Source organism: Erythrolamprus reginae, chromosome 1 (assembly GCF_031021105.1).
Source record: "Erythrolamprus reginae isolate rEryReg1 chromosome 1, rEryReg1.hap1, whole genome shotgun sequence".
Taxonomy (NCBI): Eukaryota; Metazoa; Chordata; class Lepidosauria; order Squamata; family Dipsadidae; genus Erythrolamprus; species Erythrolamprus reginae.
Genome location: NC_091950.1, coordinates 373,776,659 through 373,795,910, shown reverse-complemented (window position 1 = coordinate 373,795,910; position 19,252 = coordinate 373,776,659). Strand labels below are relative to the sequence as shown.

The 19,252-nt window shown below is 39.6% G+C and overlaps 1 protein-coding gene across 5 annotated transcripts in view; it reads left to right on the top strand.

The window, feature by feature from the left end:
• Positions 1 to 6,220: 6,220 nt before the first annotated feature.
• The window catches only part of LOC139157630 (phosphofurin acidic cluster sorting protein 1-like), a 249,688-nt gene continuing 236,656 nt past the window's right edge, over positions 6,221 to 19,252 (top strand). For all 5 annotated transcript variants that reach the window (XR_011557518.1, XR_011557517.1, XM_070734609.1 and 2 more), the window contains exon 1: positions 6,221 to 6,502. Coding sequence is in view for 3 of the 5 variants with exons in the window: in XM_070734609.1 (XP_070590710.1) it covers positions 6,306 to 6,502 (197 nt within the window). In the remaining 2 variants the exon portion in view is untranslated. The remainder of the gene's footprint in view (positions 6,503 to 19,252) is intronic.

Below are 19,252 nucleotides of genomic sequence, written 5' to 3'. Positions count from 1 at the left end.
GTTATAGACACACAGTACAGTATTTTATTTTGAAATTCTCTGAGGCAAAACAGGGTGGGTTTTTTATTTGTTTGTTTGTTTGTTTGTTTGTTTATTATTTCTGTGCTGCCCAGTCCCGAAGGGACTGCCGCTCAGACACTATACTTTTCCGCCCCCCCCCCAAAAAAAAAATTAGAGGGAACACTGGTCTGGTCTCCTTGCTTTTTTCCTCTTTCCTCTTTCCTGGCCTCGGACGAGCTTCCCTCTTTCCTGCCTGGCTCCCTTCCAGCCTCACGCGGCCACCTCCCACCTGAGGTGCAAGCAGAAGGCGTGGGTGGAAGCAGCACTGGCAGCATTTATGCTTCTGGCAGCACCCGTTTGCTTAGCTACCCAGCCTGAGGTTGGGGGGCGACCCAGGAAGGAGAGCATAGGAAATGCGAAGCAAATGGTCACCCCAGCGAGTGACACTTACAACTGACAAGGTTGTAAGTCGAGGACTTAACAGTTCACTTGAACGATGATGATAGTTCAAGCCACTCCCACCTGGTCACATGGCCGGCAAGCCATTCCTACCCAGTCACATGACCATTAAGCCACACCCACAAAATAAGCCACACCCACAGTGTGGCAGTAAAGATTTTGGCTGCCCATAACTGGGTGGGTTCCTCCCGGTTCGTACCAGATAGCCCGAACTGATAGTAACCCACTGGCGACATCATGTAACTGGATCAGCAAGTGCCAGTCCATGCATGCTGCTATCTTTTTTTTTGTTCAGCTGCTCAAAAAAGGGCCTTCCTGTCCACTCCTGGGTTAATACTGACCTTTATTTCTTTGCCTGAAGCACAGATTATCAGCTGCTCAGCTGTCTTTTGGGCTGATTTCAGCTCCTGAGCATGCATGGAAGCCAAATTGCATGATATGTGTTCACGCAAAACATTGCAATGCGAACCAGTGGGGAAGGTAAGTGGAGCCCACCCCTGGTGCACTCATCACCAATGTAACTGAGTCCACCCACTGTGCTGTTGGCTTTTCTTCTGTTCTCTTTTGAGGCAAGATGTGCCGTCATCTAATTGTCAACAGTACTCCCTGCTACATTTTAAAAATTGATAAGGTCTCTATTTCTAAAAATGCCAAAGGTTTTTGACTGATACAGGTATCTCCTTTTGAGCATGGGAGCAAATAAACAGTAAGAGATATCCTGATTTAACTTCATAGATTGAAGTAGGCTCTTTTAAAAGAGGTGAATACTGTATTTATACTTAGCAAAAAGTACCAAAAATAAAACTAGAAGAAAGGCGCTGGATATTTTGCTCCAATAAGATAAAGATTTGAGAAAATAATGAAAAATCAGATTATCTTAAAGGCTACTTCTGTTTTTGATAATTTCTCCCACATATTTTAATTATCACTTTGTTTTCCCAGCAGTCCAAATAATTATTTTTAGTTTAGCATATTTTTTCAATTGCAGCAAACTTTTTAAAAGAACATATTGGCATTTGATGATATATATTTATACATTACAGGAATAAAACAATCTTGATATTTCAGAAGTGTGACTAATTGTGATATTTACAGTACTCAGAATCTGCACAATTTTTAGCAGCCAACGAATAATATTTTGGATATTGATTAACCTGGATATTGATTAAAAGAAGGCTTTGAGATTTATTAATAAAAGTTAAAGTTTTAAAGTTCTTTTGCTATATCTTTTTTGGTTAAGAATCTCAATAAGAAATATCCACTACAATTCTGATACGCATTGTAATTATAGTGAAATACATAGCCGCACACATTGTGTTATATAGAACCACTTCCTTTTCATTTGGTGCTGTGTTAGCATATTTTATCATTGTGTTCCCATGGCTATCTTTATCCAAGTACATTAATCTGCATCAATCTGTGTACCTCAATATTTGTGGCATTGCAGAACTCACTGAACTATAAACCATAAAATTACCATAAACCATAAACTGATCAGGTGCGTTGAATTTGTAGAATATGCCAGGGCTAAAAGTGTAACTGATTAGTTTGTGTGGTTCAGCAGGGCACACACACACACACACACACACTATAAGGGGATTAAAACCTGACAGGTGAAGGTGAAGATTGACTGCACTACTGGGTCTTGAAGATTAGAGGGTTCATTTTCATCACATACATGTTTTGCAAATTGGGATACAGGAAAGGACATTGGACATACGTGCTGCCAACCTGTCTTCCATTGAGGACCTGTATACTGCACGAGTCAAAAAGAGGGCAGGGAAAATATTTACTGACCCCTCACATCCTGGACACAAACTGTTTCAACTCCTACCCTCAAAACGTCTCTACAGAGCACTGCACACCAAGACAACTAGACACAAGAACAGTTTTTTCCCGAACGCCATCACTCTACAAAACAAATAATTCCCTCAACACTGTCAGACTTTCTACTAAATCTGCACTTCTATTGTACTAGTTTTTCTCATCATTCCTATCACCCATTTCCTCCCATGTTGACTGTATGACTGTAACTTGTTGCTTATATCCTAATATTTTTATTAATATTGTTTCTTCATTGCTTATTTGACCCCTATGACAATCATTAAGTGTCGTACCACATGATTCTTAACAAATATATATTTTATTTTATGTATGCTGAGAGCATATGCACCAAGACAAATTCCTTGCGTGTCCAATCACACTTGGCCAATAAAATTCTATTCTATTCTTCTAGTCTATTCCTTCAACCCCACTGCTGCCCTTATAGAAGATTGGGTAGTTGTCATTGTTGCTCAGCCATGATTGGTAATGTTTGCAAGTAGGAGGGTTTCCCCCCACAAGTAATTATTTATATTATTGGGGCAAAGCCTTCAGATGGCTATGTATATAGTTTGGGGTTAAGACTGTTGATAGATTCATATTCTGTCCTGGTTTGCTACCTCATTGTAATGCAATGGGATGTTCCTAGGAAGCAAAGATATAGTGCCAGATGATGCACAATTCAGATTGAACGGAAAAGCTGAACAACTTTGGTTGTACTAATATTGTTTGCTATTATTCCTGTGCTCTCGAATCAGTCTCGACTCCTGGCAACAACATGACAAAGCTATACAGTTCTCTTGGCAACATTTGCAGGATTAATTTGTTATTGTTTCTTCCTAGGCTGAAAGAGGTGATTTGCTGAAAGTCATCCAGCTGGTTTTGTGCCTCCAGTAGGACTGGACCAGTCATCTGGTTTCTAGGGCAATGCTTTTAATAACTACACCAAATTGGTTATTAATGGTGATAGATTGTGCAGCTAGTTCAAACCCTTTAGGACATCTAGTAGCCGATGTTGCAATGTGAAGGAGGGTGTGTATGTGTGTGTGTGTGTAAAAATCCAAAGATGCAGAGTCTCACGGGGAACATAAGAATGTAAGAAGCGTGAATATGGAAAAACTCACTATAGCTAAAGATAAATCAACTGCATATTGACAGCTTGGGCATCAGTTAATTGAAAGGGAATTTGACACTTTCAGTCAGAAAAACATACTATTTATTACTCGGGACATTTAAAAAATGTCATTTTCATAGTCATAAAGAATATAGCAAAATTACTTGACTACAATACAGTTGGTTAAATAACATTCATTAGACTTTTTTATATAATATGGAGAGAAACTCTAACAGGATTTCAAGGTTATTGTCAATCCTTTAAAGTAGTCAGGGTCAAGCTTGGCAAGATTTCCTTCACCTATACTGAAATTCTCTACAATGTGGATGTCAACATGCAAGATACCTTAGAAAATAATATTCAATTTCTTCTGGTTAGAATGCAGCACTGCAGGTTACTTCAACTAACAGCTAGCTGTAGTTCAGCAGTTCAAATCTCACCACTGGCTCAAGGTTGACTCAGCTTTCCATCCTTCCGAGGTGGGTAAAATGAGGACCTAGATTGTTGGGGGCAATATGCTGATTCTGTAAACTGCTTAGAGAGGGGCTGTAAAAGCACTATGAAGCGGTATATAAGTCTAAATGCTATTGCTATTAAGGGATCTGGGCAACATAAATCTGGATTGACCACAAGATGGCAGTACTGTATATATATGGCCACTTCAATTCCCAGAATGCTAGTTGGGGGCTTCAAATATGTATGTATGGATGGATGGATGGATGTATATGCTTGTTTTCATAGATTTTCATGGGAACAGGAAGTGAAGGGCTACCCAAATTTTTACTACCACACTATGGCCGTGGTTTATGCATTTTCTTTCAACATCTTTCAGTGTAAATTGGCTGCTGTGGGGTGGAGCTCCTTTTTCGCTACCCCACTGCATTTCCCCTCGTCTGGGCAGTAGCCCACCCCTGGGTACAGGTATGAAGGTCTATTTGGATTTCTTCCTGTGTAAGTTTCAGAGATTCCTGGCGATGTTTCGATGAGGTCCCACTCGCCATCTTCAGGCTGGTGCTTTCGTGCTAGGTCGAACAAAGTACCAGCCTGAAGATGGGACCTCATCAAAACATCACCAGGAATCTCTGAAACTTACATGGTGAAAAACCTGAATATGCCAAGACCTTCATATCTATATCTATATATTTATATATCTATATCCAGAGGTGGGCAGCAGGCAGGATGGGGTGCAACGCAGTTCCACCGGGGGAAATGAAGATGCATGCTCAGCTCCAGCTGATCGGCGGCTGTCACTTCCTGGATTACTGGTCTCGTCTTGTCTCTCCTTTTTCCCCCTGCTGTTGCTGTTGCTGCATCTGCACTCCTTGCTTTTTTCCTCTTTCCTCCTTCCTGGCCTCAGACGAGCTTCCCTCTCTCCTGCCCGGCTCCCCTCCACCCCACCTGAGGTGCAAGAAGAAGGCGTGGGTGAAAGTGGTGCTGGCAGCATTTATTCTCTGTAGCGGCCCTGGCCCTCTGAAATCAACTCCCCCCAGAGATTGAGATACCCCCAGGCTTAGATAGTTTATGTATAGTATGTTGTATGTTTTTAATGATGGGTTTTAGATGTTTTTAAATATTAGATTTGTTATATTGTTATTATTGTTGCTGTGAGCTGGCCAGAGTCTGCGGAGAGGGGCGGCATACAAATCTAATAAATTGATGATGATGATGATGATGATGATGCTTCTGGCAGCACCTGTTCGCCTAGGTACCCAGCCTGAGGCGGGGGGGGGGGGCGACCCAGGAAGGAGACATGGGAAACGCAAAGCAAATTGTCACCCCAGCAAGCGACACTAGTAAGGTTGTAAGGCGAGGACTTAACAGTTCACTTGAATGATGATGATCGTTCAAGCCACTCCCACCTGATCACATGGTCGGCAAGCCACTCCTACCCAGCCACATCACCATTAAGCCACACCCACAAAATAAGCCACACCCAGAATGTGGCAGTAAAAGTTTTGTCTGTCTGTCTGTCTGTCTGTCTGTCTGTCTGTCTGTCTGTCTGTCTGTCTGTCTGTCTATCTATCTATCTATCTATCTATCTATCTATCTATCTATCATCTGCAGCCCCTAGCTAGCATTCTGGGAATTGAAGTGGGTACATCTTAAAGCAGTTGTGATTGACAAACCCTGCTTAGATAGCCTTCATTAGTACTGGTCCTGGTTTCATTTGCCCATTCCCTGAAAGGATATTTAGAGATCTGCTAAATAATAGAGCCCTAAATCTCATCTCCAGCTGTAGCCCCCGTGCCCCCGTTGGATAAGGGTGGGGGTTCGTTTGTCAGTCATTTCTTTAACAATGAGGAATTTCCCTCCACATCTTTGGAGATCATGAGCAAATTTTGGTCCAGCAGCATCTCAATTGCCCTTCCCATGTACAATTTGTGACAATTTGTTGTTCTCAGCCACTTAACGGATTCCATACACGTTTGTTTATTGAACTGAAAATCCCACATTACCCATCAACACTATTTAAAAAAAAACCTAGACAACACAGTTACAACAGAGACAGAAACATGAAGAAGGCTTTTTTTTTTTAGTAGTCTCTTCCTTTATTGGATAAACTACGCGTCACTCAAGTTCTTTCCAATCCTTAGAAGTCCGTTTCCCCACCCTATTTCAACTCTTCTTTCCCCCCAGGCCACGCCTCCTCAATCCTTCCCCTTTTCAAAGCCGGCCCCCTCGCGTCGGAATTGGCTGATGCTGTGGAAACAGTTTCTCCCCTCCACGCTGGTTGGCCAACCAGGCGCGACAAGGTTTGCCTCCGCCGTCCTTGATTGGCTGCCTCCTTAGAGGCCCCGCCCCCTTCGCGCTGTGTGTGGAGGGGATCGGGGCTGGGCCGAGGGTTCCGGCCGCCCCTCTGCCTTCCCTCCCACCGCACCCAGTTTTAGGCTCCAGGGTAGCGGCGGTGGCGATGGCGGCGGCGGCAGCGACAGCGGGCTCGCTGGGGTCCGGGTCAGGGCCCGGGGGGGCGGCCGGGAATGCTTTCCCCCCGATGGGCACTTGCGCGGCGGCGTCGGGGGTCTCTGGGGGGCTCGGGCCGGTCCCGGTGCCCATGAACCTCTTCGCCACCTGGGAAATCGATCGCTCCGCGCCCAGCTGCGTGCCCAGGTAAGATGGGCGGGATCCGGCGGTGGTGGTGGTGGTGGTGGTAATCCTCGCATCAGGGAAAGGGAGGGATGCGCGGCAGGGGGACGGATGCGGAGGAGCAGCCGGGCCGTGTGTCGGGCTTTACGGAGGGATGAACATGCTACGGAGGCGTGGCGCGGTGCGGCGCTGACATAACGGGGGTGCCGGAAAGGCGGGTGGAGGGGCCAATGGGGAGGGCATCACCTGGGATCTCCGTGGGATAGGTGGGAAGCAGAGATGGCGGCAGATACGGATCGGGAGGGGGGGATTTTAGGTGTGAACTCTGGGCGACACACCTTGAGGGCTTTTCCTTTCACGCACACGCACAACCCACCACCACCATCACCCTGCATCACGTTGTATGTGCTGCACGTTGTACCTGCCCAATGGAAAGCTGAAGCTGCTTTCTGATTTATTTATTTTTTTGGGAAGGTTCTTCAGGAAGTTTGGGTAGGGATGGGTCGCTATGTCTATGTAGGAGGAGAGCAGCCTGGTTTGTGGTGGCCTTTTCCAGAGCTTAGTGCCTTTTATACAATGCTAGGCTCTCCCCTTCTATAGATCCTCGGAACAAACTTCCAGCAGGCATGGGTGGTAAATCTACAGTAACTGAATTTAAACATGCCTGGGATAAACATATATCCATCCTAAGATAAAATAAAGGAAAGAGTATAAGGGCAGACTAGATGGACCATGAGGTCTTTTTCTGCCATCAATCTTCTATGTTTCTATGTTTCTAAGTGCAAGTTGAACATTATCTGGGAAGAGCCACCATATGGGAATTCCAGTCTGGAGGACAGAAGGGAAGGGGGGGACATGATCAAACCATTTAAATATGCTAAGGGTTAAATAAGGTTCAGGAGGGAAGTGTTTTTAATAGGAAAGTGAACACAAGAACAAGGGGGTACAATCTGAGGTGAGTTGGGAGAAAGATCAGAAGCAACATGAGAAAATGTTTTACTGTAAGCGTAGTAGATGCTTGGAACAAACTTCCAGCAGACATGGTTGGTAAATCTGCAGTAACTGAATTTAAACATGTCTGGGATAAACATATGTCCACCCTAAGATAAAATACAGGAAATAGTATAAGGGCAGACTAGATGGACCATGAGGTCTTTTTCTGCCGTCAATCTCTATGTTTATAATAACAACAACAACAGCAGAGTTGGAAGGGACTTTGGAGGTCTCCTAGTCCAACCCCCTGCTTAGGCAGGAAACCCTACACTGCTTCAGACAGATGGTTATCCAACATCTGCTTAAAAACGTCCAGTGTTGGGCATTCACAACTTCTGGAGGCAAGCTGTTCCATTTCACCAAGGGACAACTTGCCGTGGGACAATACCGTGTGGAATAACTCAACATGATGAATATTATCCCCACTGTTTGTTCAACATCATTTCCATTGACAAAAGTGGAAAGAGTGCAAGAGAAACAATGGTGCATAACATTTATCGCGTTGTTAGCCCACATGGAAGTTGTTCCAGAGCAAATAGAATTACAGAGTTGGAAGGGACCTTGGAGGTCTTCTAGTCCAATCCCCTGCTTAGGCAGGAAACCCTACACCATTTCAGACAAATGGTTATCCAATCTATTCTTAAAAACTTCCATTTACAACCTATGGAGGCAAGTTGTTCTACTGATTAATTGTTCTGTCAGGAAATTTCTATTTAGTTCTGAGTTACTTCTCTCCTTGCTTAGTTTCCACCCATTGCTTCTTGTTCTACCCTCAGGTGCTTTGGAGAATAGGTTGACTCCTTCTTTGTGGCAACCCCTGAGATACTGGAATACTGCCATCATGTCCCCCCTGGTCCTTCTTTTCATTAAACTAGCCATGTTCCTGCAACCGTTCTTTGTATGTTTTAGCCTCCAGTCCCCTAATCATCTTTGTTGCTTATGTGAGATGTGAAAGAGTTTGGGTATTTTTAATCAGTTGTTTTGTCTTGAAAGAGAGTTTATGGATTCCTGCCTTGGATTCCAATGAAATGTGAGAGAATCCTAAACTCTAAATAGACTGAGTGGGGGATATTTGGCCCAGAATTGTTTTAAAGACAAAAACAACAGTGTGGATGAGCAGTTGGGCTTTGGTGATATAGTCCATGGGAGCTTGGTTTCTCATTCTCAACTCTTTGTCAGAGCAGCTGTCCAAAACGTCTGGTAACAGACAGTAACATTCTAAGGATTAGGGTACAAAAACCTTGATTTGAATAAGAGGCATTTTGAAAATATCTCTTATATTCAGTATTGACCCTTAATTCTATTCCATTTTCCTTATGATGCTGCAATAATCTGCTTTAAATGGGCTTCTCCTAACTTTCATGTGAGACAATAGTATTCTTGCCCAAGGTTGCTGCTAATAAACATCAGTGTAAATTATGTAGAGTGGGGGTAGATGATATCACTGCATAATACTCGTGTGTTCATATAGTTAATTTTGCCCAGCATATTCTATTTTCGTATTACTTACCAGGATTTAGTCCACTTCCTTGTGCTTCCTTATTGATATGAAGAAGGCCCTGATGTCAATAAAGTTGGCTGCTTACAAGAGAAAATGTTTTCATAAATGTTAATTGGTTCAATTTGACAGAGAGAGAAAACATGACATCTATATATTGGCTTTCTCCAATGAGGTTTTAGCAGAATGAAATTTTCCTGAGTATCTATTAACATTAAATGCTTTAGACACACCTGAGTCTGCATTAGGGGACTAGGGTGTTTGGAGTTCTTGTCAGGTTGCTTGGCCATTAGCTTGAGAGACAGCAACTGTTATGGCTGTTCTGAGATCAGCTCTACACACGTTACGGATTCATTTGGATAATTAGCATTATTTGATTATATTAAAGTATAGCTGCAAGTCTGCTTGAGTTGTCCCTGGCTGTACTATATTCGTTGCAAGAGGGTTGCAAACTGGACAAGGTGCACCTGACCATAGAGGAAGTAGCCTGTATAAATCTGTTAGAAAAGTGGACTCCTGTGTTTCCCTTGGACAGGTATATGCAAGTAGGCTATCTTTAATGATACACAGAAGAATTTTCTTCCTTCCACATTGTTTGGTATTAACTATTCTTTTTTGCGGAAACAAGTATCAAATAACGTTTTTAATAATAATAATAATAATCATCATCATCATCATAATCAAACTGCACTACTTGGAACATTGTACATTTTAAGAAGATACTTGGTTGATATCTAGGATGCTGACAGCAACCTGTATTGACTATTAGCACCAGTCAGTGATATTTGTGATTCATTTTTAAATGTCCAGTTGACTGAGTTTCATGTTTAATGAATAAAAGAAATAACAACAACAACAGTATTGCTTGGTTCTGCACGTACACTTTGAAAATACACTTTTATTTATTTATTTATTTATTTATTTAATTAATTAATTAATTTGACTTCTATGCCGCCCAATCCCAAAGGACTCAGGGCAGTTTACAACAGTATAAAATTACAAATAACAGCAACAATAAAAAGAAGTCAAGAAAAAAAACTAATTTCTAAAATCCTAATTAAAACTTAAGACAATTCAACAACATGACGTCCTAGACCCATGTCAGTGCCAAATATGGCAAAACAACTGGCCGCTGTGATACAATGGGATAATAGTAATAGTAATAGTAATAATAAAATTAATTTGCTGAAATGGAGATGAGTGAGAAAGGGTAAATGGGTAAACAAGTGCTCATCTAAATGCAGAAGAGGGTAGGCTACTAAGGCACACTGCTGGTGAAAGGGTTTGTGTATCCATGGGCTCTGTGTCATTCCATGGTAACTGATGACAACTGTCTCTAAGCAAAAGAAATCAGGACTTGGAATCCTGCTTGTAATAGCAGTGTGAATTGTTATACTTTGACTTGCTTTTCAGCCAGTGTGTCCTGTTTTGCAGTTTCCTTTTTTTTTACAAAGGAAATAAATACTTTTTCTTATTTTCTTATTGCTTGGTTTGTTACTGTCTTTGTTAAGAGAATTAAAGTCATGAAAAGTAGGAAAACCCCCCAAAAATATCCATCTAAAAGCTTTGTTATTCAATACTGTTCCAGCTTCTTTAAACTTCTCAAGCTTCTGGGAAAAATGTGAGGTCATTTGGGTAGATTAATTTAGCTCAGTTTTGGACAGGCAATTTATTTACAAGCATGTTCTTTATAAATATTTGAATATTATTTAGTCGTGTTTATAATTTGTGCTTTCATTAATGGATCTGGAAAGTATGTGTTTGAGCCTCATTGCTGTAGTTTGAGTGAACAGTTTACAGTGGTCTATACTTGGTGAAATAACAAACACATGTAACAACATATATCTTGTATGCTTACTGCCTTGTCCCAATATTTGAAACAATAGGAGACTTCCCTACACTGATATCCTCCAAATATATTGGGATCACAGGAAACCTAGATGCTATCAGAGAAGAAAGCCAAGCTTGAGAACTGGGTCTGCTTTTGGAGAAGATTGAAGACATTGTTTACCACTAAGCTGATGCCTAAGCAGCTGACCTCTTACAATGTGCTCTCTTTCTTGTTGTTGTTGAAAGATACAATGCTAGGTTGCTTTGAATTGTACATGAGAACAGATTTCTTTGTATTGTGGTTGGTAAATGAGCCTTTTCTTGCTTTGTTGGGCCTTTCTGTCCAGTCTTTGGCGATCAAATTATATTTGTTTGTTTTGTTTCATCAGGTGCTATTTCAGTGCTTGAATTAACACAAACTGTGATATTTGAAATACAGATATATTGGAGCACTTCAGGTTGCTTAGAAACAGGAGAAAAAGAAGATCAAGAAAAAGTAGGGAGTGTCATTTCTTTTCTAGAGAAGACAATCTTTTCTGCAGTCCTGAGACAAAGCCAATGTTAGTCCTATGGGATAGGGGCGGCATAGAAGTCAAATAAATTAAATTAAGTGGCCTTTTGAGATGACCATGGAGGAAAACATCTGTATCCATCCTTGCATAACATGAAAACACATACTTCCACCTCTTCTTTACCTTCCCCAGTTTCTCCTCTCTAAAAGCTCAGGATTGGAATCATTATTTATACTTTTGCAGAGGAACTCAGAAGAGGAAAGAGTTATATTGAGAATGAAAATGCAGAGGACGGAGATGTAGTAAGAAATCCTCTTTATATTGTGGTATATACATAAGTATGTAGAGTAATACAAATTTGGGAACATGAATGGAAGGAACTTGTGTGGAACGGTCAATTGTTTTGAAGTTGCTCACAAAATATGTAATACAGTATTGTTAATCCAATCTGGCATTATATAGTGCTGTAATTTCCCAGAATCTTGCCATCCAATCCTTCATCTAGACAGTTTGGAGATTTTCCTGAGTTTTTTATTCAACATGGGCATTTTCTTGCTGTGGAATGATCCAGAATTATGGATGGATAGAGCTGGTCATTTATGATCTATGTGAGTTTTCCATGTCATTAGCCCTGTATTAATCAGCGTTTTTTTAATTTTAAAAAAAATAAAATCTCTCACAGTACAAAGGCATTAATATATAAAGCTGAAAACTGCAACCCGTCATTTGGAGCAATGTTGAATTGTTAGGATAATTATGTTCTACTAGGCATAGTTAAGACTGGGTGGGTTATGTTTGCTTTCAAAATGAGGACCTAATGAAATTCCATTTTTTGTCTGTAGCTCATAGCTACTCAAAAATATCATTGGATGTAGAATAATACTTAATCACTATTACTAGCGAAGGTTCCAAAACATTACTCTAAAATTCTTTTATAGAAAGACAGATGAACATGTGTGGAAATTTCAAACTACTTTTTTAACTTAACATAGAAAACAGTATATATTGTTTGTAGGAATGTTGATAAGTTTGTTCAATTGTCACTTTAACATAAAGTTATCCAATTTTATATCTCCAACAGTAAGCTATAGCACAATTATCTTTCACATTTTAGCATATTTTTGCATTTCATGGTACAATTTTTTCCAGGATAAAAAGTGCACCAAATCCTTATGGTAAAGTTACCATGTACTGTATTTGCAAAAGCAATATCAAAACTACCACTATTAACAGATATAAGAAAAATTGCATGGGGAAATACTTTATATTATGATAAATGTGTAAAAACTACAGTTTTGTGACCACTTCAAAGCTAAGGTAATATTTGAAAAGTGTAACTTAATGAATGAAATGAAAGAAAAGGAGTAATAATTTAAGATGGTTTGCTTTTGAGTGGAATTATGAATTTATGAAAAGTCAAGATCTAGAAAGAAAAACTAAAATATATGCATTAGCATTAGCAGATAACCTAGGTTAACTAAGCATATGAACCTGGGAAATCAAAAGAGTGTGTAAGCTGTATGTTATGCTCAGGTGAATAATATAATTGAAAAAACATAGAGACAATTTTTTGGGAAAAGCACCTAATATTTTGAGCAAATGCTAATGGAAATTAATGGATAGTTGATAGTAAGATGAGAATAGTACAGGAAACATGATTGAGCTCTATGAAGACTAAAAATTAATGAGAATGAACATTGGTAGATATCTGCTTAAAAAACTATTATCTTTTAAATATATGGCTTAAACACAGGTCTATTAATATGTGCACATGACAAAGGAATGAATATAAATCCAAATCATGATTGATTTGATAGTTTAATCATGAAAAATTAGAGAATTAGTGAGCAAACTATACAATATAAAAGCATGAGTTTTTCCTGAATGTGAGGCATATTATTTCTTAGTATTGTCAAGAGTGAATGTTGGGAAAAATGGGCATGGGGAAAAATGTGAAAATAGAAGGACTACAGAAAGACAAGGTAAAAATCCAATGTGGAAAATTTTTCAGAAACTAGATTAATTTTAGAATGAATAAAGGAACATAGAAAATGCCTGGAAAAGGTAAAAAAAATTTAATAGTGTCACAGATTGTTACATCATGCTAATTGGAAATATATAAAAGGATGCTTAATAGAGTGATTTTGCTGTAAAAAAATGACCAAAGTATGTTGGCTAATATATAACAAAACACACTTTCCAAGAATATAGTCAAAGCAAGGAATACGTAGTTAATATTACACTGTGATTTTGATAGAAGCAAAATTGCTTGATGGAAAAATGTTGATTTTGATTGGAAATACTGATTTTGATGGAAAGAAAAAATTGACTGGATAAACAAGGACTCCCTTGCAGAATGAGTGGAAACACAAATAAAGATGAGTACATAATTTTGGAGGAAATTGAAGGGAAGGAATGCTGGAAGGAGTGTTGTAGAGCTCTGTTTTGGAATCTGAGTGATATTTAAAAAAAGAATTGAATTGAATGCCATGAAGATACTGATTAAATGCTATGAAAAATGGTAAAGCTACAGGTGCAGGTGGTTTAATTGAAGAAATTGTAAAACTAGGATGTAGTTTTCCTGTAGGGTAGCCATGAAATTTGTTCAATGCATGAGAACATTGAGTCTGTTGAAGTTGAAGAATGCCATTATTGTTCCCTGTACAAATGGAAAGGCAGCAAGAATGAATACAATAATTACAGTGGGGTTAGTTTCTTAAATATGCCTTGGAAGGTGATTGGCAAGCTTCTGGTGGAAAGAGTACAAGAAATGGGCAGAATTGGAGAAAACAGCCTGTAGTTTGTTTTTGCTCTTCCCCATATCATTGAGACATCTGTGAGTATAATACATGAGAGTTGGATATGTCCAGAGAAATATTAAAGTTAAATTCCATAGGGATGAGATACTTATGAGCCTGTGGTAAAACATGATGTACGGTATGTTTCAGAATGAATGGATGCTGAATAAATGCAAACAGAATGGGAGTTGAGAGCATTATGCTGTATGCGCACGATGAAATTCACAGAAAGGACAGGCAGCCATAAATGAAGCAATATGTGAACATTGTGAAAGAAAAAAGTAGTTGGCTAATACAGAAATGTTGAGGTTCGATGAAAAGTGTACTAAGTTTTATCTATTTTTAAAAATATATTCTGCCTTTGATTTCTTAGATTTAGTATTTAGCTCAGAGTCCTTGAGAGTTGGGTGAGATGCAAGTTTAATTATTAGTTATTATTCCTCTTATTTTTCTTTTTAAGATTTTTTTCACCAGTTTTACATAAATATCTATTCATATACCATAATATACCAAGTCTACGGAGAGGGGTGGCATACAAATCTAAATAATAATAATAATAATAATAATAATAATAATAATATCATCAAAATATACATAATTATACATTTCAGTTCAAAATGTTATAAACAAATATCCTAAATTTCCACCTTTTGTACTTTTATCTCCTGCCTGTTTTCCTTCTATATGTCATGCTACTCCCCTCCCTCTCCCTCCCTCTCTCCCTCTCCCTTCTTTCTCCCTCCCTCTTTCCTACTTCTCTCCACCCTCTCTCTCCTTCCTTTCTAATTTCCCTTCCTCCCTCTTGTCCTTCCCTGACTACATCTAATCATAACTTAGCGTATTGTATTTTATTGTTCTTTTTTATATGTTGTACTATTTGGTACTTCTCTGAATGTTTATATCACTGTTGCCAATGAATGGAGAGAATGTTCAGATGATAATATTTGATATATTTCAATTTACTGTGTTTTCTTGACTGGGTTATTATACTAAACTACAGTGTAGCAATCTCATTTTTACATGACTGGACAGTGGATAAACTATTAACTTTTTAGGGAAGTAATCATACTTCGATTAAACTGTTGACTTGGTATTATGTCCACAGAACCTAATCCTTCTGTGTTTTCTGGCTTATTCTGCTTTGTTTTTAATATTCTGCCAAAGATCTTCAGGAATTCCAGAATTTCGAGTTAAGACCACCTAAACAAAACAAGGGAAACAAACTAGAAATTAACAAATAATCCATGAATACAGTGCTTGCCTACAAAATCGACTAAGGCAGGTTTCTAATTTGTTCAACATACCGAGAATGAACAAGCCATGCTACATATTGCTCTGGAAGAAATCAACTGTCAACTGGCTTTAATTCATCAATGTTATTTTAAAATGTTGGCATTTGTCTTTCAAGATCGTTCATATGCCTTTTATTAAATGCATCCAGATTTTTCTCCAAATAATTCTCTGTGAACGGAAGGGTCAGTTTAGCAAATTACATTTGCGAAGAACATAGCAAATGAAAAAAACTATTGAAAGTGAAGCAACTTATGAATTGCAAATGGATGGTGACGTCTTAGGTTTGGAAAAGGCTGTTTGCATGGCGAATCTAAATCTTTTTCTAATGTTTAAGCAGATTGCAGCATTTGCTTCCTTTTATTATTCTTTGTTGCTATAGCTGTTGGAAAGAGGGAGTTAAATGCATGCATTGGTTTGCTTGTGAGTTTTTGCTGTGAGTTTTTTTGGGCTTGAGGTTTCTAGCAGAGAAAAAGTCACACAAAAGGCCCTTATAGTACATATAAACATTCCTTGAAGTAGGAACAGTGGTGAAATCCATTTTTTTTACTACTAGTTAAGTGGGCATGGCTTGGTGGGTGTGGTGCAGCTTGGTGGGCGTGGCTTGGTGGGCGTGGCAGGGGAAGGATACTTCAAAATCTCCATTCCCACCCAACTCCAGGGGAAGTTGCAAAATTTCCATTCCCACCCCATTCTGGAGCTAGCCAGAGGTGGTATTTACTGGTTCTCCGAACTGTTCAAAATTACCACTACAGAACCACCTGGATTTCACCCCTGGAGAGGTGGAGTTCTCCAGGACCATTTTCCTCTGACATTGACAACCGAAAATGGACAAATTAAGAAAGCTGGAGGGCATTACATAGGATTCTTGTCTCCCTGTATTTTTCCCCCTTTTAGTTTTCTTTATTTGGAGAGATTTCCTAAATTCTAGGTTCTCTACTTTCTGGGTAAAAATGATAGCAGAGTTAAGTACTATTATTTGGCTGCTGTATCAGTTTCTGATCCACTAAATTGCAATGTAGTTTTCTTGTCTGCCCCTCCCCCTCATATCCCTTTTTCAGTTCCTGGTATTTCTGGTATTTATTGTTTCGAGTCCTTCATTTTCTCCTCATCTTGTCCAGAATATAAGGAGTGAATATTAATGTCTCATGACAGAGAAACTTAGTTCAGTTTTAAAGCTTGCTACAAGCCAGTAATTTTACCTGTGACCACACATTAACATGTCAGCTGTGGATCAGAGATTGATGTACAAATGAAGTCTAAATAATATTCAGAGTCAGAGTACTATCAAAAATCTATTGTATTTTAGTTAGCTATCACATATTATCACACCCCAGGAGCTGGCATACCCGGATAAGAGTGGCTGTGGGTTTTGCCTACCAAGGACAACTCCATCTGTCCATCCATTACCCGGGGGGGGGGAATTACTGACCCCCTCAGAGAGGGTCCGCAACTTGGGCATCCTCCTCGATCCACAGCTCACATTAGAGAAATATCTTTCAGCTGTGGCGAGGGGGGCGTTTGCCCAGGTTCGCCTGGTGCACCAGTTGCGGCCCTATCTGGATCGGGAGTCACTGCTCACAGTCACTCATGCCCTCATCACATCGAGGCTCGACTACTGTAATGCTCTCTACATGGGGCTACCTTTGAAGAATGTTCGGAAACTTCAAATTGTGCAGAATGCAGCTGCAAGAGCAATCATGGGCTTCTCTAAGTATGCCCATGTTACTCCAACACTCCGCAGTCTGCACTGGTTGCCGATCAGTGTCCGGTCACGATTCAAAGTGTTGGTTATGACCTATGGCATCGGACCATAATATCTCCGGGACCGCCTTCTACCGCACAAATCCCAGCGACCAGTTAGGTCCCACAGAGTGAGCCTTCTCCGGGTCCCGTCGACTAAACAATGTCATCTGGCGGGACCCAGGGGAAGAGCCTTCTCTGTGGTGGCTCCGACCCTCTGGAACCAGCTCCCCCCAGAGATTAGGATTGCCCCCACCATCCTTGCCTTTCGCAAACTCCTTAAAACCCATCTCTGCCGTCAGGCATGGGGGAATTGAAACATCTCCCCCTTGCCCATGTAGTTTCTGTGTATGATTCCATTGTGTGCTTGTTTTTTATATATTGGGGTTTCTTCTGGATTTTTTAACCTAAAACTGTAATTTAGATTGCTAAATATTAGATTTGTTACTATGTATTGTTTTTTACCGTTGTTGTGAGCCGCCCTGAGTCTATGGAGAGGGGCGGCATATAAATCCAATAATCTAATCTAATCTAATCTGTACAGGTAGTCCTCAATTAATTACAACAATTCATTTAGTGACCATTCAAAGCTACAACAGCACTGAAAATAGTGACTAATGACCATTTTTTACAGGCATGATTTTTGCCATATCCCCATGATCATATGATCAAAATTCAGATGTTTAGCAAATGGTTGATATTTATGACTGTTGCTGTGTACCGAGGTTTTGCGACCTTCTCACAAGCAAAGTCAATAGGGAAGCCAGATTCTCTTAACAAATATGTCACTAACTTATCAACTGCAGTGGTTCCTTTAACAACTAAGGCAAAAAAAGGTCATAAAGTGGGGCAAAATTCACTTAACAAATCTCACTTAACAACAAAAAAGTTAGTCAATGGTAGTCAATTGTAGTCATAAGTCGAGGACTATATTTAAGAAAACTGATAGGTTAAGAAATATAGTTGGTCTTTTTGGAAAATTATGATTCTTATATTTTGTACAGTCATTTTCCAGGTGGAGTATCATTAAATATACCGAGGAATGGATATAAAAAACACCACTGTGATATCTTTCCTTACACCAAAGGATGTTACATAGAAGTCTGCCGGCAGAAAAAGACCTCATGGTCCATCTAGTCTGCCCTTATACTATTTTCTGTATTTTATCTTAGGATGGATATATGTTTATCCCAGGCATGTTTAAATTCAGTTACTGTGGATTTATCTACCACGTCTGCTGGAAGTTTGTTCCAAGGATCTACTACTCTTTCAGTAAAATAATATTTTCTCATGTTGCTTTTGATCTTTCCCCCAACTAACTTCAGATTGTGTCCCCTTGTTCTTGTGTTCACTTTCCTATTAAAAACACTTCCCTCCTGAACCTTATTTAACCCTTTAATATATTTAAATGTTTCGATCATGTCCCCCCTTTTCCTTCTGTCCTCCAGACTATACAGATTGAGTTCATTAAGTCTTTCCTTATACGTTTTATGCTTAAGACCTTCCACCATTTTTGTAGCCCGTCTTTGGACCCGTTCAATTTTGTCAATATCTTTTTGTAGGTGAGGTCTCCAGAACTGAACACAGTATTCCAAATGTGGTCTCACCAGCATTCTATATAGCGGGATCATAATCTCCCTCTTCCTGCTTGTTATACCTCTAGCTATGCAGCCAAGCATCCTACTTGCTTTCCCTACCGCTTATCCTTAATTTCAGGAAATTATTCAAAGGACGTGAATGCTAGTGCGGTTACAAACTAGAGCGGTTGACTTAGATGCAATTTTCAATCTTGGTTAACCCAAATGATTTTCAGCATTATTTTGAAGGGAAAGGGGGATTTCATCCCGAGGTTTTTAGAAGTTATTTTTAAAATATTTTAAAATCCACTGGATCTGAGCGTGTTAAAAGAAAATACTGCTGGGAAAGGCAGTTGGAGAAATGCCATCTTTCTCTAATGTGCTTATACTCTTCCATTCTTTTCTCCTCTCCCCCTGCCTACTCTCATTCAAAGTAGCATGTGTGGTAGGTGTAAGTAGATTAGCTGGAGACATTTTTAGAGATGAACAAAACTCTCATTAGACACAAAACTCAACACTCTTTAAAAAAACCC